Source organism: Pristiophorus japonicus, chromosome 18 (genome assembly GCF_044704955.1).
Source record: "Pristiophorus japonicus isolate sPriJap1 chromosome 18, sPriJap1.hap1, whole genome shotgun sequence".
NCBI lineage: Eukaryota > Metazoa > Chordata > Chondrichthyes > Pristiophoridae > Pristiophorus > Pristiophorus japonicus.
This window is the reverse complement of record NC_091994.1, coordinates 92,801,709-92,829,383: the sequence shown is the minus strand read 5'-3', so window position 1 is coordinate 92,829,383 and position 27,675 is coordinate 92,801,709. Positions and strand designations below refer to the sequence as shown.

General features: G+C 49.1%; 1 protein-coding gene across 2 annotated transcripts; it reads right to left on the bottom strand.

The window, feature by feature from the left end:
• Positions 1 to 197: 197 nt before the first annotated feature.
• Positions 198 to 25,857, bottom strand: plod1a (procollagen-lysine, 2-oxoglutarate 5-dioxygenase 1a). Of its 2 annotated transcripts, none has more exons than XM_070860374.1 (19): positions 25,609 to 25,857; positions 22,675 to 22,766; positions 20,811 to 20,947; positions 20,209 to 20,372; positions 19,642 to 19,754; positions 19,425 to 19,488; positions 18,379 to 18,476; positions 16,725 to 16,826; positions 16,195 to 16,326; positions 15,726 to 15,847; positions 14,512 to 14,616; positions 12,772 to 12,897; positions 11,803 to 11,944; positions 11,383 to 11,496; positions 10,052 to 10,117; positions 9,217 to 9,321; positions 8,426 to 8,572; positions 5,749 to 5,874; positions 198 to 2,576 (listed from the first exon to the last, which is right to left on the bottom strand). In XM_070860374.1, exons 1-19 carry the CDS (start codon positions 25,814 to 25,816, stop codon positions 2,421 to 2,423), a joined length of 2,319 nt encoding a protein of 772 aa, XP_070716475.1. In that variant the 5' UTR covers positions 25,817 to 25,857; the 3' UTR covers positions 198 to 2,420. The 2 variants fall into 2 exon arrangements, with proteins under 2 accessions (XP_070716475.1, XP_070716474.1); XM_070860373.1 differs by lacking the exon at positions 5,749 to 5,874 and adding an exon at positions 6,132 to 6,257 and having other exon boundaries at positions 25,609 to 25,856.
• Between the last annotated feature and the right edge of the window lie 1,818 nt (positions 25,858 to 27,675).

Below are 27,675 nucleotides of genomic sequence, written 5' to 3'. Positions count from 1 at the left end.
ATTATAGACTCGAGCAATTTCCTGACAACAGACATTAGGCAAACTGGTCTATAATTCTCTGGTTTACCCCCTCACCATTTTTAAATGGTGGACTTACATGCGCAATTTTCCAATCTAAAGGAATGGTTCCTGAATCGAGAGAGAACACAATACAACTTGCACACAAGTACTGTACCAGCAAAAAACCACAGAAAATGTTTAATCCGAAAAGATTTTATTTTGACACAATATGAATAAGAGGATTAGGAACTCCACATGCTCTCGAATCTTCCTTTTCATCTGTTTTCCCTCTGTACATCTTCCTGTAGAGAACCTTCCAGAACAAACCGGACTTTATGGGACTTCTATAACTGCTGAGCATCCAGTGTGCAAGTTTCAGCACACGGCCAGTTTGTGCTATGTGCTGAGGCCACACGACCCCACCTTCTGCCGGAGCCGGCAGCAAGATGCATGCCTTATCAAAATACTTTGCCTATGTTTGTCAACCTTAGCCCAGATCTGGGCTGGGACACTATGCTTTGCGAATGCAAACTAGAAAACAGTAGGAAATGAAAAATAACCTTAAAAACACAAAGTGCTGAAAACTGGCCACAGGAGTTGGGAAGGGACAGGGACAGGGACAGGGCTGGGGTCTTTAACCCTATTGACCCTCAGAGACGTTGTTCTTATGAATCCTAAGAGTAACCCTAGTCTGTCACCGTTCCCCCACCCAATCCACTCCTACTCTCCTAAACTTGTCGGTTTTCTGATGGGGCCACGATTCTCCCTGCTCTTCCCAAGTCCCATTTACTGCATTCCCAGCACTGCTAATACTGCTCGGTCAGGCTGTGCATTTATTGCATGAATACTGGAGCTGTGAGCACAGCAGAGAGATGCTTTTTACATTTCTGTGGGACACGAGGAGTCTGTAACTCTGTTTTTGACACTCGCCACCTGCTCGGAGAGAAAGTACCTTTGGTTTTTATGATGGGAGATCTTGGGAATAAACTCCAAAAAGGGCGGTGACTGTTAGTGAGTCTCTGACTGCAATAAACGGCACAAAGGTTGGAGATCAACTGGCAAAAACAAGAAGGAACAAATATGTGGCAGGATGTGTGAAATGCACAATGTATTCGCAAACTGTACTAATACTGAGCGACAGTTCACAGGTTTGTTCTACAGGCAGTGAATACCAACAGCTTCTAGTGAGGGATAGTTAGCAGGGTGTTGACAGTTCATAGAGACAGGAGGAACCACTCAGCCAATTCCTTGCCCTTTCTCCACATCCCTTATGACTTTCATTTCCCAAGTAACTTGCTTCCCTTTAAACCCTTTGCATCAATGGCCCCATAGGGCAGTGTTTCTGCATTCTCACACCCTTTGTGTGAAGAGTTTTTTCCTGGATTCCCTGGTTGCCAGCTTAGCTCAAATTCTAAAATGCTCACAACCAGTTAATTGCAGGGACAGTGTGATTCGTAGCCGGATCCCCTCACTATCCCTTCCAGTAAACCTCGATGACTGAACCTTTTTGTTTGCTTTTCCCATCTTTTCCTCGCCTCCTCTCCCAAGGACACCAACATTTCGAGGGGTTCTACTCCACAGGTGTGCGAGTGAGAGTGTTGGCAGGTAACTGAACCATCACAGCTGAGCTCAACCTGTCCTGAGCTACAGTCCACACACGCACACAGTGGGATTCGTCCTGGCACAGGGCACGGAGCCAATCGCAGGAGCTGCTGTCACCCTGGCTGCAATGGGCCAGCAGCACAGACTGGGGATCAAAATCCGGAGCTTGAACAGATCGGAGCATGATTTACCCCCCGAAACTACTGCATCCGGCCAACTCAAACCAAAATAGGATGAGGTATCAGTATACCTCCAGGGCCACAGGTTACATACGGTCTGGTTATTATGGGATGGGGTAGGCATGTACCTCCAGGGTCCCCGGGTTACATACGATCTGGTTATTATGGGATGGGGTAGGCATGTACCTCCAGGGTCCTCGGGTTACATACAGTCTGGTTATTATGGGATGGGGTAGGCGTGTACCTTCAGGGTCCCCAGGTTACATACAGTCTGGTCATTATGGGATGGGGCAGTCCTATATCTCTAGAATCTAAGGGTTACATACGGTCTGGTTATTATGGGATAGGGAAGTCCTGTATCTCTAGAATCTGAGGGTTACATATGGTCTGGCCGGGATTTGGTTGCTCTCGTACTAACTTTCACAACAGATAAATACACCTGCTGTAACTATCCCTTTGTACTAAGTACTTAGAGAATTCTATGAACCATTATATACAGAGTTAGAACTGGGGCCGTCCCTGCTGGAATATTCAGGGGAAGGACAGAAACAAAGTAACTGGTACACTAATTGTCTGAGGACGATAGCATTTAAATGTTTTACAGCTTCCACTGCTGCACTCAGATGCTAAGCACTTTAATTAAGGGTCAACAAAAGAGACAGCAATATATCGTGTACCACTGGTGGTTGGAAGACCCTCGTGGTAATGGGTCAGTCGCCCCGGATGCATGAGGGTCCAGCCCTTCCGAGAAGCCTTGATGGAACAGTTATATCTGATGAACCTGCAGCCACCTCCCTGCAAGAGACAGAACAACCTTCAGCTTAAACAACAACGGTCTGACACATAGGAGCAAAGGCTAAACATACAATGACCCAATCTCATTGAGACTGGGAAGCCGTTAGTTTAAAGCACACTTTTTGTAGACAGGATACTGAAACATGAGGAGAAATGTACCAGTGTTCACTGCTGTTATACACAAAGTCAGTGCTTGGGCAGTCAGTGCTGTTATACATACACTCAGTGCTGGGACACAGTCCCGTTATACACACATCATCATCATCATCATCATAGGCAGTCCCTTGAAATCGAGGAAGACTTGCTTCCACTCTTAAAATGAGTTCTTAGGTGACTGTACAGTCCAATACGGGAATTACAGTCTCTGTCGCAGGTGGAACGGACAGTGGTTGAAGTAAGGGGTGGGTGGCGAGTCTGGTTTGCCGCACGCTCCTTCCGCTGTCTGCGCTTGATTTCTGCATGCACTCGGCGATTAGACTTGAGGTGCCCAGCGCCCTCCCGGATGTTCCTTCACTTAGGGCGGTCTTGGGCCAGGGATTCCCAGGTGCCGGTGGGGATGTTGCACTTTATCAAGGAGGCTTTGAGGGTGTCCTTGGAAGCATTTCCTCTGCCCACCTGGGGCTCTCTTGCCATGTAGGAGTTTAGAGTAGAGTGCTTGCTTTGGTAGTCTCGTGTCTGGCATGCGGACGATGTGGCCCACTCAACAGAGCTGGTAGAGTGTGGTCAGTGCTTCAATGCTGGGGATGTTGGCCTGAGCAAGAACACTGACGTTGGTGTGTCTATCCTCCCAGTGGATTTGCAGGAAACACACAGTCAGTGATTGGACACACAGTCCGGTTATATATACATTCAGTCCTGTTATACATACACTCAGTGCTGAGACACTCAGTTCTGTTATACACACAGTCCTGTCACACGCACACTCAGTCCTGTTATACATACATTCAGTTCTGGGACACTCAGTCCTATTATACACACAGCTAGTGCTGGGATGCTCAATCCTGTCACACACATACTCAGTTCTGTTATACACAGACATTCAGTGCTGCTGTCAGCTAACTCCACACACACGTAAATCAAAACTGGACCCTTTCTGGTCATCGTGTCTCTGCTACTGACTGGATAAAGTCTGTCAGCTATGAGGGCAACCTGGGAAAAAGTGTATTCAGGCACCTCAATACATTTAATCATGGAATAAAAGGATAGAAAAGTAATATTTAACATTCAACATGAAAAGAGACCTGACTGTAAAGATGGCTCTGATATTACATCCTTCCACAACACACACAGGACAGCGGGGGTTTGATATTGGGCACAGGGCACTGGGTGCAGAGGCACTGGGGTCTGGGGAATGTGCTTGGAGAACTGGGTACTTGGGGCTGGGAGCGGAGTGCTGGGGTCTTGGCACTGGGCACTGCCTGAGTTGTTTGCACGAACAGTTCTGTAAACCTGAGGCAGCGCACTTGATCCATACCGAGAGTTCACAGTTTCCTCTAAAGGTGAATGAGCTGATGTCAGAGAAAGGATATCTTCCGTCTGGTCCCAGGACTGTCTGACGAGTGACCATGAACACCATTTCCCACCCACCTGTGGTGAAGGTAAGTGGTGACGGGGCCAAGTAGACTCAGAATGTGGGCCGCACTACCCCAACAAAGCAACATCCAATCGCGTGCACACAACCCAGTGCCGCCTCGTCACATCCCATATTGGCAATTGTTAAAAGCCATAAATTAACATTCTCCTCGAGAGGTCACTTTCACTGAGAAAACATAAATATGATCAATTATAAAGCAGGTTGGCAATCTCCTGAGTGAGATGGAGTACATGCATTATATTGGGACAGCTATCCTTCAACTTAGAATTACTAGTGTTTCTGGTTCATAAACTGGGCCTGTCGTAAAGTGAACCGCTGGGGTTTTTGCTTTCACAATTTTTTTTAATCCTCAGTCTCAATTTTCATTTCTGGGGGGGGGGGTCCTACTTTCTGTCCATAATAATCGCCTCAGTAAAGGTGGCAGGATAAACAGAGAGACAGGCAGGTTTAGGCACACAGACAGACAGAGACTCACTGACAAGAGGCAAATAAACTGACAGAGACAGATCAACAAACTGAGAGACACAGAGACAGACAGACAGAGATAGAGTCAGACAGAGATAGTCAGACAGAGATAGAGTCAGAGATAGAGACAGACAGAGATAGAGACAGACAGAGATAGAGACAGACAGAGATAGAGTCAGACAGAGATAGAGTCAGACAGAGATAGAGACAGACAGGTGTTTTGTGATCTTGTCTGAAACGCACAAATTGAACCCTTAACAATCGAGTTAAACAACAACATATTGGAATGAAAATCAGGAATAAATATTTTATTCATTTTAGTCCCCAGGATCTGTCTCGTCTCGAGGGGGACAGGGTGGACATCCAGTCTGGCCGTCTGACTTCAGTCCGTCTGGACTCTTGCTGTGTACGTTGACTGAGGAAACTATAGGAGTGAGTGAAAAGGGAAGAGTCGGATGGACAAAGAGTTTTGTTTTTAGACTAACCGAGAAACGTCGTAACTAAATCAAACGTTGCACGTAAACAAGTCACACACACTGGGGTCAGTAACACGGCCCATCGTGAGGAGACATCCTGAGATCAGCTCAACACGACACCAAAAATCACAACTGGTATCAGGAGTTGTGACTCAGACTGTTCTGCCATAGAGTGTCAGAGTATCATAAATCTTATTCGAAATAAATATATAAACATCCGCCCGTGAAAATCCAGCATTATCAACAAGCCGGTGAAACTCAGCTGGGCTAAATCAGAGTCCTGACACATCCTTACCTTCCCCACAGCATTACAGCCCATCATTAGTTGAACTATCAAACATCAATGTGACCGTTAATGGTTAGAAGGACCATGCACCTGCTGAGTTCGGAACATTCCACAGCTCAAACACATCTTCAGAAAGTCAAACATGCAAGACCAGAACAAAGAGGAAGAATAGATTTACCAAATTCTGAGGACATTGCGGAGAACCATCACAGTAAAGGTTGGTGTAAATATCAGAGCCATGCGTCAAATCCCAGTGCAGGTTCCCGTGGAACAGCCCATGAAACCCGCTCCTTACTCGAGAGCAGAGTGAATCAGACCAGCCCGTCCCCAAGCACCAGACATACAACTTACCTGGTAGTCAATTCCAACCTTGTTGAGTGCAATGTTTAAAGTAAAAGTAGAAGCATCGTGATGTGGCATTAAAGATGGCTGTTCATCAGGTTTATATCTAACTACAAAGGCCAGGTCAAAGAGCGCCTGCAAGAAAGAAGAGGGGCGTGAAGCAATACCATGCAGCACCCATTACAGAGCAGACATTAGGTAGGGAGGACCAAATCCCACCTTATAAAGCCCTAGGTCCCCAGGCTGTGACTGCACCTAGGCCTCAGCTACCTCCATTGTCATGACAACCTTTTGTGCCTCTCCTGTATTACAGCAGCACCTAGGCCTCAGGTTTCTCCTTCATCCCAGGCAAATCCTCCTGCTGTATTCCAGCGAGACTGAACCGGTTTTACCTCATAATCAATTCCTGCCCTGTTTAGAGCTATGTTAATAGTGAAGGTTGAGGCATCATGGTGGGGTTCGAGCGAGGGCTGCTCCTCAGGTTTGTATCTCACTACAAAGTTCAGAAACGAGTGGGCCTGGGAGGCAGAAATTTAAAATGGAAGAAACAAAACCAGCATTAGTAACCATGGTGATAACAGTCATCGGTCATTACAGTTTATAATCGTTTTATAACAGTCTTTTGGATGTTCATTTTGGTCCCTGTTCTTATAGGTTTGTGTCCTGAATCACTAGTTTATTGATGTAATAATTATGTTTATTACTAAACTGGAATGGTCTGATAATGATTAATTTTACGGTTTCTTTCTCCTCTCTGCCTCTTGCGCTCGGTTCCACAGATCCTGCGGCCTCTGCTACCACATCCACATTCCGTACCTGACCCTGTGCAGAGAACGTTGGCAAGCTATTCAACTGTGGCGGCATCAGAGCAGAGTCCGATCCTGACCTCAGCCGATGCGCGCACACACACACACACATACACAGTTTCCATCAGGGGTCACGGGGCAGTGATCAGGAGCTGGAGCCCCAGTCACCCACTGTGTGAGGGGAGATGGGGAATTCCCAGTCGCTGAGTGTGTAGGAGGAGGGAAGGATTCCCAGATTCTCTCTGGCTGACCCTGTACCCCTAGTGATTGAAGATTATAAACTCTTGATCTGCTATGAGAAACCCAGGAGAAAAATCACAGGGGCATTCTATTTTTTTCATTTTCTTTGAAAACTTGTTTATTAATTATAAAAATATTGAAGATTGAAAAGGCTGTTTGACCAGGTGGGGTGGTTGGAGTCCAGAGATCATACGGATCAAACCTCGAGGAATATGTCTGACCAGAGCTGGCATCCCTGGGGAAGGTTTGCTGTAACAGGTTTCAATTAATGCTCAAACCTCGGCCCTCAACCTCCAAGTCTGTGTCTGCACTGCCTGATGTGAAGAATTAAGGTCAGTAGCTAACTCTGAAACCAAAAGATTTTCCACTGGGTGCCAGTGATTCTATTAGTCACACTTTTATAAACAAACACTGTTTGGTGCTGTTAATGAACAGGTTGGAAACTGTTTTAAACAGAATCAACACATTTCATTCTCTTTATCCTCCAACTCACTTCTCTTGGCTGCCAAACCCCCAGAAATAATCGACAGGCAGTCTCTCTGGTCTCTGCAGGAACAAGCTCACGCATTATTTATTCAAAGTTACATTCACCATGTTTAAAGCGCAGGAGCAGCCCCTTCAGTGCAGTCGATTAAGCCACCTCACCTGCCGCTGTCGCCTGTCAACATCACCTGTCGATCAGCTTCACAAAAAAATGTTTTATCAATCCTTGGCCCCCTCCTATTTCTCATCTCCATGCTGCCTCTCGGCGACATCATCCGAAAACACATCATTAGATTCCACATGTGCGCTGATGACACCCAGCTCTATCGCGCCACCACCTCGCTCGACCCCTCCACTGTCTCTGATTTGTCATGCTGCTTGTCCGACGTTCTGTACTGAATGAGCAGAAATTTCCTCCAACGAAATATTGGGAAGACCAACGTCAGTGCCTTCGGTCCCTAGCCAACGACACCATCGCTCTCTCTGGCCACTGTCTGAGGCTGAACCAGACCATTTGCAACCTTGGTGTCTTATCTGACCCCGAGCTGATCTTTCGACCCCAGATCTGCTCCATCGCCTATTTCCACCTCCGTAACATTGTCTTGTCTCCGTCCCTGCCTCAGCTCTTCTGCTGCTGAAACCCTCATCCATGCCTTTGTTACCGCTAGACTTAACTATTCTAATGCTTTCCTGGCCAGCCTCCCATCTTCTACCCTCCATAAACTTCTACCCTCCATCTAAAACTCTGCTCCCCGTATCTTCAGTCGCACCAAGTCCCGTTCACCCATCATCCCTGTGCTCACTGACCTACACTGGTTCCTGGTTAAGTAACCCCTCTATTTTAAAATTCTTGTCCTTCATTTCAAATCCCTTCATGTCCTCCCCTTACTTATCTCTGCAATCCCCTCCAGCTCTACCAGCCTCCGAGATCGCGGCACTCCTCCCTGATTTTAATGGCAGAGAAACCATAGACTCCATCTTGGCCTGGCGACTGATGTTCCTGCAACAATGCGAGTCTCCGGGTGTTATTAAAGGGGACCCAACGTCTCGCGATCACTGGGTGTGAGTGGATGTTAATGCTGGTGGCCGTGTAACCCCAGCGCCGAGGGAGGAATCAGAGTGGACGAGAGCATGCAGAGCTGGACAGCGGGACTGACCTTGGTGAAGTAGCCCGGGTAGATCTTCTCTGTTAAAGGTGCAACATATTCTCTTAAAAACTTCTGCCATTCTTTCTCAAATCCGATCTGATTCATGTGAATGTCGATTGTTGGCACACTTTCATATCCACCCTGAATACGTGTGTCCTGGGACAGAGATGGAGAAAATGTTTAGAACATTCACGAAGGTTCACCAGACAGATTCCTGGGATGGGGGGGATTGTCCTATGAAGAGAGATTGAGCAGACTAGGCTTATATTCTCTAGAGTTTAGAAGAATGAGAGGTGATCTCATTGAAACATACAAAATTCTTACAGGACTTGACAGGGTAGATGCAGGGAGGATGTTTCCTCTGGCTGGGGAGTCTAGAACCAGGGGCCAGTCTCAGAATAAGGGGTCAGCCATTTTAGGACTGAGATGAGGAGAAACTTCTTCACTCAGAGGGTGGTGAATGTTTGGAATTCTCTACCCCAGAGAGCGGGGGATGCTCAGTCTTTGAGTATATTCAATACAGAGATCGATAGATGTTTGAATATTAAGGGAATCAAGGGATATGGGGACAGTGCAGGAAAGTGGAGTTGAGGTAGAAGATCAGCCATGATCTTATTGAATAGTGGAGCAGGCTCGAGGGGTCGAATGGCCTCCTCCTACTCCTAATTCTTATCTTATGTTCTTATGCAACATTTGGGAGCTGTGCTGCAGCTACGCAGCAGTGATACGCGAGTCCGCAGTGCCACTTGACCCTTGACCCCTGGAGCTCTCACATGACCTTTGATTCCTGACGTTCTCACCTGATTGCCTCCGGTTGACCATTGTCCAAAATGTTCCATCTCCTCAACGAGGTCGTCACAGGCTCGTTCAGTGAAAATAGGGAACCAGTAAACATCCGGACAAGGCTGTAAAACAACACCAACATGAAGAAAATGTGTTTGAAATGCTTGGAATCTGTACTGTGCAGCTGGTCCCCTGTCGATGGGCCCGCTCGCAATCCTGTCAATCAGTCCGGTCCTGCACCATTGCGCGCAGTGCACAGCTGGACCCTGGCAAGCAGTGTCCTTCCAGCTGGATCATCTCAAATCTGTCATGTGATCATATGTAACAATGGAGAACAATATGGAACTTGTAGCCATCGCTACACAGCGGCCCTCACCAGACCAACACGTCACTGCTGGAATGCACACCCGGCGTTGCACAGATTTTACTGTCACACATGACCGTCACACACTGCCGTTAGACATGACTGTCACACATGAGCATTACATGCTATCGTCACACTTAATTAAAAAAAAGTACAAGGCCTCTGTAAGCGTGCTGCAACACTAAGGATTAGCTATGGGCTGGCGGCTCCAATTGCTGATATTAGAGGGTAGCATAGAGCAGAGAACTGGGGGTGAAAGTGGTTCTCGTTGCATCCATTTCCCCCCCCCCCCAAGGACACCCCGCTTCCCCCCCACTCGCCCCCCCCGCGCCGCCCTGCCCGCCCCCCCCCCCCCCCAAGGACACCCCGCTTTACAGCAACTTCATTGACCAGCTTCTTTCACTAGCTGGATCAGGCAGAGCCCACAGTCCAGGGTGCTGGTCCTGCACTGATCCAAACCCTCACTCACTCACACAGCTGGTCCTTACCTGCAACAGGATCTTCTTTTCCATGATTGAGCTATAGTTCTGATGAATGTACTTCTCCTGCCAATCCTGCAATGCAGCATAAAGGAGAATGAATGGGACGCCGTGCTTTCCTGTGGCCCTGCTCCCTCTCCCGACGTTTCACCCCCGCCCCCTTAGTCCGTGTGTCAGACGTGAGTATCTGTCCTGAGCTATCAGCCACGTATCAATAAACTAAACCGAGGGAGGAAGCTAGTCCTGATTTTTCCATCTTTTTTTGATTAACTTAGATTTTAATTGGTATTTTCTAGGTGCAATTGCACAAACATTGCAGTAATTACAGTACAACTATATAAACAATACTTTGGAATATTTTGCTTCTCTCTCCTTGCCCCTGCTCTCCCAGAGGCAGTGAGTCACACCAGGGGCAGTACCCCACTTCGCTCAGGCGGTCCAGGCCGAGAGTCCCAGGCATGTCGGGCTCAATCCAAGCCCCGAAACCTCCCTCGGGAGCTGGTGTCTCACAACTTGAGCCTCCTCCGGGAAATCCCCTCCGTGCCTTTCAGTTCTGCGCCATGGTGCACCATCTTGCCATCCGAAGGAGGCGGGGGTCCCCAATGGGAGTGCTCTCTACGCGAGAGTCCTCCCTTTATTTATTGGGGACTTGGCCTGGAGGGTGTTGCACGGAGCAGTTCCATGCAATCAGTTTTTAAGTCGGTTCACGGACTCCCATGCCGCCTGCAATTTCTGCAGTCTGGAGGAGTCCGTGTTCCACGTATATGTTCAATGTGTAAGGTTGAAGCCCCTCTTTAAATATTTGAAGGGGCTGCTCCTCAAATTCTGGTTGCACTTCAGTCCCACACTCCTGATCTTTGGGCACCCTGTGCAGAGGGGAGCGGACAGGTCAGAAGGCCTCCTCGTGGGCCTGCTCTTGGGCATGGCCAAGGTGACCATTAACCAGTCTAGGCAGCGGGCAGCCGAGGGGGCCGTTCGGCCCGACTGCCTTCCTCTCTTCCATGGTTACATCCGAGCCAGTGTGTCCCGGAGATGGAGCACGCGGTGTCCACTGATACGCTCGCGGCCTTCTGCGAGAGGTGGGCACCGGAGGGTCTGGGGTGCATCATCACCCCGGTAATCAAATTTTAATTTGTGTCAGTTTTAGTGCCCCCCTTTAATAAGGGGACACTTGATTTATGGTTTGAACTTAAAATAGTTGTAGGGCTCAGTCCCACACTTCATGCATCACCCATTGAACCAGCCACAATATTAATTAGCCCATCCCGTCGCCCTGCCTCGGGGTCAAAGGTCTATCTCGCGCTGGCTCTTTCCTTGGCCCGAGTCCCCTGCTAAGGTACCTGTGGGTTTTCAGAGATCTGCCACAGGTCATTGTGGAGGTGACCGGTTTGATAGTTTGCCACGGAGACAATGCGCCCAAACTCATGCCTGTTGCTGACGTACATGAAGATTCCCTGCAGAGACAAAGAGCGGATTAATCCCGACACTCGAGGACACCAAGCCAAGCAGAGAGAGGATCCGTCAGCATTTCTCCCACACAAACTCTCCATCCCCGGGGAGACTCTTCATCCGGGGAAACCACTCCGGTAATCACCACCACCCGGGGAAACTCTTCCCTCTTCCCCTCCCCAGGGAAGCGCTCCGTCCCCCAGGGAGACTCTCCATCGTTCCCCCCCCCTTTCCGGAAATTCCCCTCCCCTCTCCCCCCCCGGGAAACTCTCCGACAAATCGCTCTATCCTGGGAGAAGCTGTACTCTCACCTGATCCCTGATGTTGTGACAGAAAGCCATGTCTGCGTCCAGCCGACTAAAGTGGTAGAGATCTTTCTCAGTCAGAACTGACCGCAGCAATGTGCCTTGGATCAGGTACACGCTGGAGATGTACGGAACATTCCAGAGACCACTGCACAGAAACAGAGCAACAATTCAAAACCTGGTCACATTTCCCAGCTCACTGTCCTTACTGAGAGGTACACGAGTGTCGAGTCCCAACATCAGCTCCTGTCTGGTGCCCTCGGCTGGCCCAGAGCTTCTATGAACGATGGTTGTGCTGCAAATGCTAACAGCATTGTCCCACTGGGAAAATGCCCCATTTCCTCACCGCAGAGCAACAGTGAAACCAACATCCGCAGGATCAGTCCAAACTGATATGTCCATCTTTGGGACTTGGGCTAAAATCCAGCCCAGAATCATGGGAAGAGAATCCAGCTGCAATGGTCCAATGAGGAGCAAGTTTGGAGTGGATTCAATCCAGCTGCAATGATCCAATGAGGAGCAGGTTTGGAGTGGATCCAATCCAGCTGTAAGTGGGGATGGATCTATAGCGTGAGCTGCCCACGTGTCTGGGAGTAATTGGCAGCAATCTTGCCCACAATAGCCCTAAAGGAGACAGATGCTGCAAACTTTCAACCCATTATTGGATTGATAAAGCCACGTGGCTCGAACAGTGTAGGGCGCGTTACCCTGCGTCAGAGTCTGTGACCCAGGCGGGCTCGATGTGCAATAGGTTCTAGTCTTCAGCAACCGTCAACTCAATGAGAACAAAATGTTATCCAAAAATACAATCACACAAAGTAAATAGTGCTGCTATCGTAAAGACATGTTGGGAGAGGAGACACAGGGCTTTTCAGCGTATTGAGGTACTTTGGACTATTCGTGGGTTGATTGACAAAAGGCATGTGAAGAATGTGAAGTTTCTGAGCACAAGAGGGTTGAAAAGTTGACACTCACATTCTCTGTCCCTGAACAATATCCACATAATCCTCTGACCGTGCATAATATCCATCGGCACTCAGTGCCCCCCAGAAGTTAGACCACAGTTTCTTGTGGCGACTGGTCAAAGGCGCTAGTATCGATCTGCAAAGACCGAGATCATTAATAACAATCAATTATACAGTTCCCGCCACACAAAACCACCTTTACAATTCCTCAATGATTACTACAAATAAACTCCTGAATCTGAGGGAATGTGGCTCCCAATTCCAAATCTACTTTTAAACCGAATGTGCTGTGTTTTAGTATTAATTCTTACTCTTTTTATCTGGTTTATCTGCAGCCCAGGTTATAGCAGCAAACACCAATCCCAGTCCTTCTGTCCTGGTTCAACTTGACACAGTGTCAAGATTATCCACTTCTGTTCCACTGAGTATCTTATAGGCCTTTAGAAGGATGTTTCCCATTAACCCATTAATATTATAGCCCTCGAGAATGACGCCTCTCATCACCTCCCATCCACATGGACAACAGAAATAATTATTGATCGCCAAGGTTGGTCACAAGAGAGTTTGGGTTTCTTTCGATCAGCCTTTTTGGAGGTGCGAGAAGCTGCCTGGACCAGGTATATTTAGGAACATTGGAACAGGGAGGAGGCTATTCAGCCCCTTGAGTCTGGACATGGGTATATCCCTCAATACCCATGTCCAGCAAAACCCTATCGATTTCAGATTTAATATTAATTGAGCTCGTATCTACTGCTTTTTATGGCAGAGAGTTCAACACTTCTACCGCCCTTGCGTCAAGATGTGTTTTAAAAATATTTATTCGTTTCTGGGATCTAGGTATTGCTGGCAAGACCAGCATTTATTGCCCATCCCTAAATGCCCTTGTGAAGGTGGTGGTGAGCCGCCTTCTTGAACTGCTGCAGTCCGTGTGGTGAAGGTACTCCCACAGTGCTGTTAGGGAGGGAGTTCCAGGATTTTGACCCAGTAACGATGAAGGAACGGCGATATATTTCCAAGTCAGGATGGTGTGTGACTTGGAGGGGAACTTGGGGGTGGTGGTGTTCCCATGTGCCTGTTGCCCTTGTCATTCTAGGCGGTCGAGGTCGCGGGTTTGGGAGGTGCTGCCGAAGAAGCCTTGGCGAGTTGCTGCAGTGCATCTTGTAGATGGTACACACTGCAGCCACGGTGCGCCTGTGGTGGACGGAGTGAATGTTTAAGGTGGTGGATGGGCTGCCAATCAATCTAACTTACCTCCTGAATGGCCTGGTTATGAGCCTTATCCTAGAGTCGCCACCAGTGGAAAAGTTTCTCCTTATCTACCCTATCGATTCCTTTCAAAATCTTAAAAACCTCAATCAATCACCCTTATTCTTCTATATTCCAGGGAATACAAGACCAGTTTATGTAATCTCTCCTCATAATTTCGCCCTTGGAGCCCTGGTAATATTCAGGTAAATCTCATGCTTCCAAGGCCAATACATCCTTTCTAAGGTACAGTGCCCAGAACTGTACACCAGATGTAGTCGATATAGATTTTCTGTTTGGAGCGTGATAAAGTGATTCCTGATGATCTCCTACAAGGTGCGGTTTTTAATTCTACCTGTGCAAGGAGCTGGAACGAGGCCACTCAGTCTTTCCACTTAATGTTCTTGCTTTATTTAGTTTAACACATCTCTCACCTGTCCTTCCCAAACAGAAATCAACCATAGAGCAACATACAAAGGGCTGGGTGTGAAGCATTCATTCTGACCTGTTCTGCTCAATGAGGAGTTTCAGGATGTCACGATTCTGCAGTACAACTTCAATATCAACACTGAAGTAATGGTCACACGTCACATCCTGCCGGCATAGGTCACTGAGGGAGACAGTCAGACAATCGCAGACAATTATATTACAGGCTTGACAAATAGCAATTCAACTTCACACAATTGGAACAACATCTAGGTGCACCATCGCCAGCAATAACTTGTATTTATAGCGCACCTTTAACATGGTAAAACATCCCAAGGCACCTCCCAGAGCGTAAATCAGACTAAATGTGACACCGAGCCAAACGAGGAGATATTAGGAGGTGTGACTAATGCTTGGTCACAGAGGTAGGTTTTAAGAAGGGTCTTAAAAGGAGAGCGAGGTAGTGAGGTTTAGGGAGGGAATTCCAGAGCTTAGGGCTTAGACAGCTGAAGGCTCGGCCACCAATGTTGGGGCGAAGCGAGTGGGGGAGGCCAGAATTGGTCACACATGTATACACACACACACACACACACAGAACATCAATGCATATTTCTGCATGCATACACGCATACAAAGACACAAACTCATATACACACATACATACAATGAAGCCACCATATGAGCACACATGCTTGCTTGCACACAAACCATTAACACACACATGGGAGGAGCTCAGTAAAATAAACTATCAAAGACTCCAACTAAATAAACACACTCTCACTTCCCTGTGTACAGTGAGGCCAATAGTTGCCCCATAAAGAAAGACAGACTTTCACTTCGATAGCGCCTTTCATGACCTCAAGATATCCCAAAGTGCTTTACAACCAATGAAGTATTTTTGAAGTGTAATCACTGTTGTAATGTAGCCAATTGGCACCCACAAACAGCAATAAGATAATGGCTAGATAATCTGTTTTAGTGATGTTGGTTGAGGGATAAATATTGGTCAGGACACCTGGGAGAACTCCCCTGCTCTTGGAAATCGACTAGAGGGGGGGGGCGGGGGGTGGAGGTTAATGTTTCATCCAAAAGACTGCACTTTCGACTGTGCAGCACTCCCTCAGAACTATACTGGGCATGTCAGCCTGGATTATGGGGTCAAGTCTTTGGAGTGGCATTTGAACCCATGACTTAGAGGCAAGAGTGCTACCCACCGAGCCCCAGCAGACACGGTGTGGTTATCACTGGATGATAGGGGACTCTGGTCTATTTCCTGTCCTGTTTGTTACTCACAGCCCCATGTTGCGAGCATCTGCATTGACAGTCTCATCCTCTGGTCCAACCACTCTCACACTGTGGTACTTGGCCCTGTGTTGCTCTATGAACTGCCGCACATGCTGCTCATGGTGGGTTTGCTGTTAACACAGAGAAAGAGAGGGCACATCTCAGTATAATGCATCAAATCCAAATCAGACAGCTGCACTCCAGCCCCCATGCTTAACCTCCTCCAACACCTCCACTGTCTGAGGCAGCACCACTCAGAATATCAATCACATTTAGTGGGAACAGTTAAAAAATGTTACTGAACTAATCTCGCAAACAAAGGAGGGATTTAGAATTTTCTGCACATTCTCCAGCAAGGTACAGACCCCAACAACAAAGTAAATAATCAGAATATGAGTCAGCAAGGCCGGCACTCCTCCCTCTCCCTCCCCCCCCCCCTCCCCCCCCACACCCCCACCCATCCGTCCCCCGCACTCACAGTATTGTGGATGAAGATTCGGAGTTGCTCCTTTGGAAAATTCAAATTCACTAAACGCTCAAAGAACTCCTCTACAAAGGGTGTCGGCTGCTCAATGAAGATCCCAACGAGGACAGTGGGAAACTCGGTGTCCTAAACACACGAAGCACAACGAATAAATAAATAATAAAACGATTCATTAGTTAGCACAATCATCAACAACTCTGTTTGCAGATCCTGAGCGAGTGCAATTCATTGCTAGATATATCTGCGAGAGCTGGGGTATGTGGGGAGAGCTCAGCCATGTTTCTGCCCCAGACCACTGAGCCGAGGAGTGTCGATACGGTCAGGCTCAGGCCCAGCCGTGGCTGGTACAGTCACTGTGGGGAGGAGGAAACACTCCCTATCCCAGCTCACTCAGCTGCACCTAGAAATTCATAGAATCATAGAAATTTACAGCACGGAAGGAGGCCATTTTGGCCCATCGTGTCCACGCCGGCCGACCAAGAGCTGTCCTGTGTAACAAAGAGAAGGGGCCCTTAGTCTCTCACCTTCTTTGCTGCCAAACTTATTGTGTCTTTTTCACACTCTGTGCAGCCGGTTTCAAAGGTCCAAACCTTTGGAATGTAGTTCCCCATATAGTTGAGCTGCACCTTAAAAGTAAAGAATTCAAACAGTTAAAATAGTCTGAGAGAAACAGAAAGGGCCTCCTAATGATGAGTTATATCCCCCCCCATCCTCAATTTGGTATCATCTGCAAATCTTGACACTATACCTCCAATTCTCAAGTCCAAATCATTTAGGTACAGTATATGGTAAACAAATGTGGTCCCAGCACAGATCCCTGTGGGACACTCTACCAGTCTGAGAAATTTCCTTTAACTCCTACCTAACTTCTGTTTTGTAACCGTCCTTTAATCCATTCTGTTACCAGGCTCCTGACCCATCTCTTACGTGGCACCTTATATGGTCTCCTGAATGTCCATGTATACCACATCCACTGCATTGCTCTTGTCTACGCTATTACTCCTCCAAAGAATCCAGTAAAATTGGTTAAACATGTCCTTCCATTTAGAAATCCACACCAACTATTATTTATTGTATTGTCTGAGTCCAGGGGGCTGAAATTGCCCCGGGCCCCGTTTGGGGGCGGTAACCTTCCAGGCTCTAACCGTACAGGACAGAAGTCCCACCGCGGTTGCAGTTGGGCTTTACATCCCTGAAATGAGGCGGAGCACAGTCTCAGGCATTCTGCCTCGTTGGGAGGGGCGCTCCTGGGGCGACAGCACCGAGCCGAGTTCAGGGCCACGCTGATGAGGTCAGCGCTACACGGAAGTTGTTCCGTGTAGCGCTCGCGTGATACAACGCTCCTCCCCTTCAGTTAAAGGGGAGGGCCGCTGTGCATTCTGCAGGCTCTTTGGTGGCCGCCACTGGGTTACCGGAGATGCGCTCGACCGGGCCAGTGGCACCCAAAAGGGAGTGCCGGGCTGCATGATGGCGGCCCAGTTGGGGCGAGGGCTGCCATTGTCAGGCCGAACAAAGAGTCGGCCAACAAAATAAAATGGCTACCAGCAAATCGTCCCCAAAATCTCAGGGGCAATTTCACCTGAGGCGATACCGCCGCCCGCCCCCAGGCGATAAGGCCATTGGAGGCGTTCATGGGACGCAAAAAAGGGGCAATTGTGGCCCCTAGATGTTTTGATATTTCATCTTTTAGAAAAGATTTTTCCAACACTGACATTAAACTAACTGGTAGAAATATTATTTGCTGTTCATCAGTCCTCCAGCACTAATCCATTTCTATTGAATATTTATATATGACACTGGTGCCTCTACTCTCTCCTCCCTAGCTTCTTTGAGTTTCGGCTGGTGCAATCCATCTGGACCCGGGCCTTGTCCTCCTTAAGTCTGTCTGGTATCACCTTTCTTTCTATCCTAACTGTTGTAATATTCTTCTTGAATTTTGTAATTTCATCTCTGGTAGAAAACTGAGGCAAACTATCCTTCCCATTTCAGTATCACCTCCTGTGATTTTATTTCGTTGAGCCTTTAGCAGCCCTGTCCCCATCTTAAATCGTGTGAATCATGGGGTATAAATCATTAATAGAAATGGAGTGAACAAAAGGGGATGTTAGACTCTCAGTAGATGGGCGGAATTGGCCTTCCTGATCGGTAATGAACTTGTGATCACAGTGCCATGCCTACCTTTGTGGGGCCGTTGCCATGGATGATGACGGGTAGAGAATCATACGCCACGTTTCGTGCCCTCACTTGCCCATCCTCAAATTTCAGAACCACTTCATCTGCCAATCAGAGTGAGAGAGACCAGCGGCTGAGAGACTGCCTGTGCACAACTAGATCCCAAGATTAACACTCGCTACAGCAGGAACTTTCACTCTTAAACAATATTTTTTTTTTACTTCCCTTGAAGGTACATTATTAAAGTCACCGTCTCGGAGATTAAAACAAAAGGCAGAAAAGTGCAGATGAGCAAAATCTAAAAAACACAAAGTTCTGGAAACACTCAGAAGATCAGTGTGTGTGGAGAACCTCAAGCATTAACCTCTCCGCTCTCTCCCAGTAAATATCTCCAGCGTTTTCTGTTGTTACCTCTCTGTACACTTATGTGCGCGCACTCGGTCCATGCAGCAGAGCAGGTCTCCAATCGTCTTGGTTAACCCTTGCCACTGGACCAAGACCTAGCTCTGTCAAGCCCGTGTGGTGGCTGGTGTGCAACGGCCACCCCACATTAAAGAAATCCACGCACAGGCATCTTCCACCTTTCAGGATGTAGTTCAGGATCTGGAATATTAGGTCCTTCATTGAAACACCTGTGAACTCATCCTTTTTTGGTGTGGAAGCAAGTCATCCTCGTTTCAAGGAACTGCCTATGATGATGATGACACTGATGGGCACTGTGACAGCTCTTCCCGGAGTGGTTAACCTCACCAGCACGTCGAACCTTTATTCCACCATCTCAGGCCGCCACAATGCCTTTTACCGGTGAGAGGTCACCCCCTGAACACATTCCTAGTGACATTTACTGGTCAGGGGCTCACCCCACTGCGGAATTGGCCTCGAATATTAGGTGAGATTATCGGTGTACGAACCCACAGACTATTTTTCAGAGCTGGGACACAGGTTGTTTGTTTGGGTTCAATGACTGCATGCCTTGTTGTGTGACTCCTGACCGTGATTCAGCAAACCCTGTGAACATAGTGAGCTGGGACAGGATCCCAACCCTCACCTACCCAGTGCTCCATTCAAATTCTGGAACATCCGACACCTGTGGTCCAGGGTAATATTCAAACTCGTCTGGAGAAAAAGTGGAAAGAAGGTAAATGAGAACAGGAGGATCTTACTGTGTGAATGAACAGAGAGTTATCTCATAGAAACCTTACTATAATTTTCCACTATTACATATCCATTGAATTCTACACTCTTTCAGAATTCCCTTTGGTTCCTTACCCTCTTCTCCGGTTCCAGGTATGTTTTTGTATAGAAGAGCTGATCGTCATCTTTGTCCTGTAGATCCCAGGGTTCCACAAGTTGGTAAACATTAGGAGCAAAGCCGATAAATCCTGAAATTCCCAGAAAAGTGAAGTTGATGAAGTTGCATCACACCCTCGTACTGTAATCCTGACTCTGCCTCCAGTGAATATTACAGAGAGATAGGAACAAAGTAGCACAGCACAGTGACTTTACAAGTGGGACACACCCGCGCAGACATGCACGCACACGCTCACCCGCCCGCCCGCACAGACACAAACTCCCATAGGAACACACACGAAGACAGATACACATGAATACAGACACCTACACATAGATACACACAAACACACACATGCTCATTTACACATTGCATGCACATGTGCATGCACACACATTTCCATACAAACACGAGTTGTTTTATGGAGACACAGACATACCACACAAAGACACAGACAAGCTGCTTTACACACACAAATAAAACCTTCGACTGTGCCTTTTACACCCAGAGGCTGTACTCTGTACAGCAAAAACACTGCAACCAACCTCCGGAATTGAGGAATCGTTTGCCATCCCGTACATGGGGGTACTTGACCTCAAGGTGACGATTGGGCCAAACAAAGACCTCAGCAGCAAAGACCACTTTGTGGTTTGCCTGATGAAACTTCTTCAATAATTCTTCAGGCCCTGAAGCAAATATCACATCATAGCTGCAAAACATCATAGGATCAGGCAGTGAAAGAAAGAAAGGCTTCCATTTATATAGCACCTTTTACAACCTCAGGATGTTCCAAAGTGCTTTACAGCCAATAAAGTACTGTTAAAGTGTAGTCACTGTTGTAATGCAAGAAACGCAGCAGCCAATTTGCACACAACAAGATCCCACAAACAGCACTGCGATAATGACCAGATAATCTGTTCTAGTGATGTTGGTTGAGGGAGAAATATTGGCCAAGGACACCGAGGAGAACTCCTCTTCAAAATAGTGCCTTGGGATCAGTTACAGCCATCCGAGAGGGCAGACGGGATCTACCCTGTGCTAGATGAACCCACCCTGTGCTAGGTGAACCCACCCTGTGCTAGGTAAACCCATCCTGTGCCGGGAGAACCCCACCCTATGCCGGGAGAGTCCGACGACCAGACTGTACCTGTCCACAAACAAAATGACCAGCTTCTTTGCGGTGGCGTACGGTTTCAGGGCTTCCTTGATAAGCCGAACTTTCTGCCCTCCTCCTGAAGTTTTAGACACATCTCCACCTGTCCAGTCCTCGCCCAGACCCAACACCTAGAAACACAAAGAGGAACAACCTCAACAGTTAAATAAACACCCAGAATTGGGACAAGTGCCATTCGCAACTCCTCAGATAATGAAGCAGTCCACGCCCGTATGCAGCATGACCTAGATAACATTCAGGCTTGGGCTGATCAGTGGCAAGTAACATTCGCGACACACAAATGCCAGGCAATGACCATCTTCAACAAGTGAGAATCTAACTATTGCCCCTTGACATTCAACTTCATTACCATCTCTGAATCCCCCACCATCAACATCCTGGGGGGGGGGGGGTCACCATTGACCAGAAACTTAACTGGACCAGCCACATAAATACTGTGGCAACAAGAGCCGGTCAGAGGCTGGGTATTCTGCGGCGAGTGTCTCACCTCCTGACTCCCCAAAGCCTTTCCACCATCTACAAGGCACAAGTCAGGAGGGTGATGGAATACTCTCCACTTGCCTGGATGAGTGCAGCTCCAACAACACTCAAGAAGCTCGACACCATCCAGGACAAAGCAGCCTCTTGATTGGCACCCCATCCACCACTTTAAACATTCACTCCCTCCACCAACGCGCACCGTGGCTGCAGTGTGTACCATCTACAAGATGCACTGCAGCAACTCACCAAGGCTTCTTCGGCAGCACCTCCCAAACACACAAACCCTACCACCTAGCAAGACAAGAGCAGCAGGCACATGGGATCACCACCACCTCCACATTCCCCTCCAAGTCACACACCATCCTGACTTGGACGTAAATTGCCGTTCCTGGGCCAAAATCCTGGATCTCCCTCCCTAACAGCACTGTGTGAGTACCTTCACCACCAGCACTGCAGCGGTTCAAGAAGACGGCTCACCACCACCTTCTCAAGGGCAATTAGGGAAGGGCAATAAATGTTAGCCTTGCCAACAACATATACATCCCATGAACGAATAAAAAAAGCAACAGCTAAACTGCCTCCGAATGAGAGGCCAGGAAGGAACTATCCTGCTTATTAGGAAGAAAGTGTTGAGAGTGAGCAGGGATTGCGTGTTGAGCAGAGGTTAATGGAAGCATTCTGACACTGCCTTTGTGTGGACCTGTTATATATTGTCCCCCGAATGGAGGGGGTGTCTGAGTTTTTTTATTCGTGACCCTCGGTCAGGTGGAGGAAGGATGCAAGGGTTTATTTTTGGAGTATTGTACTCAGTTCCAATGGAGACCTGACCCGCGCCCAACACACAAGATAAATCAACGGGAAATTCTCCACAGCATGCCCGTGATTTCTCGATACCCTGACCACTGGCCGAGATTTCCTCATTGTCCTCATAAAGTTAAATCCCTGCTTCCAGCGATTTGCACACACCTCGACTCGCTGAAACTAACAGGTCCCGGTGTTTGGAGCCAGGATTTATCCACCAATGATGTGACAGCACTGAGAACATCCCTTTCCCATCCAATCCCTGAACAGTCAAACATAGCAAACTAGCCAATCTAACCTCAAACATCGAGTGAGCAGCTGGGATGGTGACAGCCTGTAGCTTGGACACTGTCAGAACATTAACTTTCTGATCAGAAACTTTATACAAATAACACTGCTGAAAGATCAGCCTCAGTTACCCTGGCAAGTGTTAGTCTGACAGAGAAACATTTTGTTTTAGTGAGCCAAGCCTGGCCGACCTCTGACACCAGTTGCTGAACTCGTCTCATTGGTTGTTAGTGTTAGTTGATGAGCAATCGGTTACAAATTGCCTCACCTTAACCGTGTAATTGAAGAAATTTGCAGATCTCATGAATCGCTTGAATCCATCCGTCTCTTTCGTGGCAACAGTGAAAACCAAGAGATTTTCTACAGCAAATGAAAAAAAGGAGAGTTTGTAACCAGATACAGCCCACACCCTCCCCACTGTACCCCTGACACAGTCCAAACCCTCCCCTCTGTACCCCACTCACAGCCCCTCCCCTCTGTACCCCACTCACAGCCCCTCCCCTCCCCACTGTACCCCACTCACAGCCCCTCCCCTCTGTACCCCACTCACAGCCCCTCCCCTCCCCACTGTACCCCACTCACAGCCCCTCCCCTCTGTGCCCCACACACAGCCCCTCCCCTCCCCACTGTACCCCACTCACAGCCCCTCCCCTCCCCATTGTACCCCACTCACAGCCCCTCCCTTCCCCACTGTACCCCACTCACAGCCCCTCCCCTCCCCATTGTACCCCACTCACAGCCCACACCCTCCCCACTGTACCCCACTCACAGCCCCTCCCCTCCCCACTGTTCCCCACTCACAGCCCATACCCTCCCCACTGTACACCACTCACAGCCCCTCCCCTCTGTACCCCACACACAGCCCCTCCCCTCCCCACTGTACCCCACACACAGCCACTCCCCTCCCCACTGTACCCCACACACAGCCCATACTCTCCCCACTGTACCCCACTCACAGCCCCTCCCCTCCCCACTGTACCCCACACACAGCCCCTCCCCTCCCCACTCTACCCCACACACAGCCCCTCCCCTCCCCACTGTACCCCACACACAGCCCATACTCTCCCCACTGTACCCCACTCACAGCCCATACCCTCCCCACTGTACTTCCGACAGCCCAACCCTCTCCACTGTAGCCCCGACACAGCCCCTCCCCTCCCCTCCCCTCCCCTCCCCACTGTACCCCCGACACCGGCTCACAGCCCATACTGTGCTGTGGATTGGTGAGCAGGTTTGTTGATGAGAAAGGAGCTTGTATTTGTCTGACAAACAGCATCTCTTGTATTTACATTTTCTATGTACATTAGATTTAGCGTTTATGGTCATGGCAATTTCAGTTGGCTCTGAAGCCGACTTATGCAGGAATAGTGTGAGTTCAGTGAAGGCCCACACACACAGACAAGGAGAGAGGAGGGCCAACATCTGGTGACTTTCTCGAGTGACTGAAGGTTTTCCCCCAGTCAGACCCATCTCTCCTCAGAGACCAGCCCAGTGGAGTGTGAGCTACACTAGGAATCCATCGTCACAGCCCCAATATCTGAGCTTGACACACTTCATATCCTCACTCACTTCTTTTAAAATGGTCAAGTTATTACATCCAATTGTTTCTTAAACCATCTAAGCAAGTCTGGCTCACTGGGGGAGTTGGGTAAAGGGAGAGCTTGGAGAAGGAGTATTCAATGGGGCAGTTTTGGGGAGGAGGGTTCGGGACTTGGGGGGATTTGGGGAGAGGGACGTGGGGGTTGGGGAGAGGGACTTGGATGGGGGGGTTGGGACTAGGGGAGGTTTGGGGAGAGGGATTTGGGGGGGTTCAGGGAGAGGGACTTGGGGAGTGGCGAGAGGGACTTGGGGGGGGGGTTCGGGGAGAGGGACTTGGGGGGGGTTCGGGGAGAGGGACTTGGGCGGGGGGAGGAACGGGGGTGTTCTGGGAGAGGGATTTGGGGGGGGTCGGGACTTGGGGGGGGTTCTGGTCTGGGGGTGCGGGGGGAAGAGGGGAGAGGGACTTGTGGGGAGAGGGGAGAGGGACATGGGGGGAGAGGGACGGGGGTGTTTGGGGACTTGGGGCTGTTCGGGGAGAGGGACATGGGGGGGGGGTCAGGACTTGGGGGATACGGGGAGAGGGAAATGCGTTAGGGGAGAGGGAAATGCGTTAGGGGTGAGGGCGTTTGGGGGTTCGGGGAGAGCGAGTTGGACTGGGTGATTATGAGGTGAACCACAGACCTCGGGCTAATTAGTTGGTGGAGGAGAAATAAGATTTTATATAGAAACAGAGTTAATTAATAAATGCTCCGCAAATATATCAAATCCCATCACAGACTGGGAGACAACGGACTCGGGAGTCGGATCGGGCTGCAGGATCTTCAGGAATCCCAGCCCCGGTGAGTGAATTGAAGCTGGAAGGCAGTCTGAGAGTTCGGGATCCTTCACAAAATGTCTGCTGCGGCTTACCACCGCGCTCACTCCAACCTCAGCCCGGGGCAGAGACAGGGGGCGCCGGGGCAGGGAGAGCCGCTCTCGGTTCCAGCCTCTATTACAGCTGGGTCCCACCCATTCACTCACTCAGCCTTTTGGCTAACTCCCTCCCCCACCCCACCCGCTCCACGTCAGCACCTCTGTCCTCCCAGAGAAACATCTGTAAACCCAAACAGTTTTGACCGTGTCCCAGTTTTCGAATTCCTCTCGCTGACCTCCCCAGGTGCAGCAAATGTTGCAAGTGTCTGTGGGCTTTGTGTTGAAAGTCGAGGTGGCTCCTGGTATAAAGTTTACATTGTTGCTGCAGCTGGGTACTTCTGATCTGGCACATCCTCCCAACACCCGCCTATCACTCGGATTATGTAACACAATCCCAGCTCAGGGCACACACATTCCTGCGCTGAAACCTAAAACCTGACCCTCCCTCCCCTCTTCCATTCCCCCCTCCCCCATCTCCCCCTCCCCCATCTCCCCCTCCCCCATCTCCCCCCTCCCCCTCCCCCATCTCCCCCTCCCCATTTCCCCCTCCCCTCCCCTCCCCTATTTCCCCTCCCCCATCCCGCTACAAAGCCCATTTCCCGGTTTATTTACTGACGAACGCTGGCTCACTTTCCCCTCCATTTCAGGGTTCACTTTTACCCCCTCCCCTGGGTATCTGATCCATGCGGGCCCCCGACTCTCTCCATGGCCCCTGTCCTCTCCCTCCTCCCTCTCCCCCGCCCGCAGTTACCTTTCGGGATCGGATGTCTCCGAGTTTCACTTTTAGAACCGGAACATTGGGAGAGTAAAATCAGAGTTAGGATAGGCAGGGCCAGGAACAGCGAACAAACTCTCCGCGTGCAATCCATCGCAGCCTCCGTCTCTGCACTCCTGCTTTCTTCTCCCGCACCACTTTCCTTGTCAGAGCTTAAACTGGGTCCGGAGTAACAGCAACACATCAGCGCGTCACGTTCAACAGACCTGCCCCTCTTCCTGGGCTAATCGCACGATTGCTCCCCCGGCCCACGTACACACACACTACATACAGTCTATATACACACCGCACACACTATACACAAAGACTGCCATTCCTATACACATGCAGTTGCACACATAAAATTCTTAAGGGGCTTGACAGAGTAGATGCTAGGAGAATGTTTCCTCTGGTTGGAGAGTCTGGAACTAGGGGCCATAGTCTCAGAATAAAGGGTTGACCATTTAGGACTGAGACTAGGAAAAATGTCTTCACTTAAAGGGTTGTGAATGTTTGGAATTATCTACCCCAGAGGGTTGTGGATGTTCAATCATGGAGTATATTCAAGACAGAGATCGATAGATTTTTGGATACAAAGGAAATCAATGGATATCAGGATACTGTGGGAAGGTAGAGTTAAGATAGAAGATTAGCCATGATCTCATTGAATGGTGGAGCATGCTTGAAGGGCCAAATGGCCTACTGCTGATCATTGACCAGTGACCCCTGGGTTAAGGAGAGGATAATGAGCCAGGATACATGTTCTGACAAAAGGTCGAGCTGAAACATTCACTCTGTTTCCCTCACCACAGATGCTGCCTGACCTGCTGAGTATTTCCAGCATTTTCGGTTTTTATTTCAGATTTCCAGCATCCGCAGTATTTTGCTTTTGTTCCTGCTCCTGATCATTGCCCAGTGACCCCTGGGTTAGAGAGAGGGGAAATCCGCCAGGGTTACTGCTTCTGATCACTGCCCACTGACCCCAGGGTTAGAGAGAGAGGGGAAATCAGCCAGAGTTACTGCTCCTGATCACTGCCCAGTGAACCCTGGGTTAGAGAGTGGGGAAATCAGCCAGGCTTCCTTTTCCTGAACACTGCCCAGTGACCCCTTGGTTAGAGGGGTTAATCAGTCAGGGTTTCTGCTCCTGCTCAATGTCCAGTGACCCCTGGGTTCGAGAAAGAGGGGAAATCAGCCAAGGTTCTTGCTCCTGATCACTGCCCAGTGACCCCTAGGTTAGAGAGAGGCGGAATCAGCCAGGGATCCTGCTCCTGATCACTGCCCTGTAACCCTTGGGTTAGAGAAAGAGGGGAAATCAGCCAGGGTTTCTGCTTCTGATCACTGTCCAGTGACCCTTGGGTTAGAGAGAGAGAGGAAATCATCCAGGGTTCCTGCTCCTGACCAATGTCCCATTACACCTGGGTTAGAGAAAGTAGGGAAATCAGCCAGGTTTCCTGCTCCTGATCACTGCCCATTGACCCCTGGGTTAGAGAGAGAGGGGAAATCAGCCAGGTTTCCTACTCCTGATCACTGCCCAGTGTACCCTGGGCTAGAGAGAGAGGGGAAATCAGCCAGGGTTACTGCTCCTGATCACTGCTCAGTGTACCCTGGGTTAGAGAGAGGGGAAATTAGCCAGGTTTCCTGCCCTGATCAGTGCCCAGTGACTGCTGGGTTAGAGAGGGGAAATCAGCCAGGGTTCCTGCTCCTGATCATTGTCCAGTGATTGCTGGGTTAGAGAGAGAGAATCAGCCAAGGTTCCTGTTCTTGATCACTGCCCAGTGACCCCTGGGTTAGAGAGAGAGAAGGGAAATCAACCAGGGTTTCTGCTCCTGATGAATGTCCAGTGACCACTTGGTTAGAGAGAGGGGAACTCAGCCAAGGTTTCTGCTCCTCATGAATGTCCAGTGACCCCTGGGTTAGACAGAGGGGAAATCAGCCAGGGCTCCTGCTCTTGATCATTGCCCGGTGACCCCTGGGTTAGAGAGAGGGGAAACCAGGCAGGGTTGTTGTTCCTGATCACTGCCCAGTGACCTCTGGATTTGCAAGAGAGAGGAAATCAACCAGGGA

Excerpts from the sequence above, each read along its gene's own strand:
- plod1a (XM_070860374.1), bottom strand. The coding sequence starts at position 25,816 with ATGTGTTGCTGTTACTCCGGACCCAGTTTAAGCTCTGACAAGGAAAGT. Across the intron at positions 16,827-18,378 it reads ATGGCAACGGCCCCACAAAG|GTGCAGCTCAACTATATGGG; the intron begins GTAGGCATGGCA and ends TTTACTTTTAAG. Across the intron at positions 12,898-14,511 it reads CTCCTCATTGAGCAGAACAG|ATCGATACTAGCGCCTTTGA; the intron begins GTCAGAATGAAT and ends CGGTCTTTGCAG.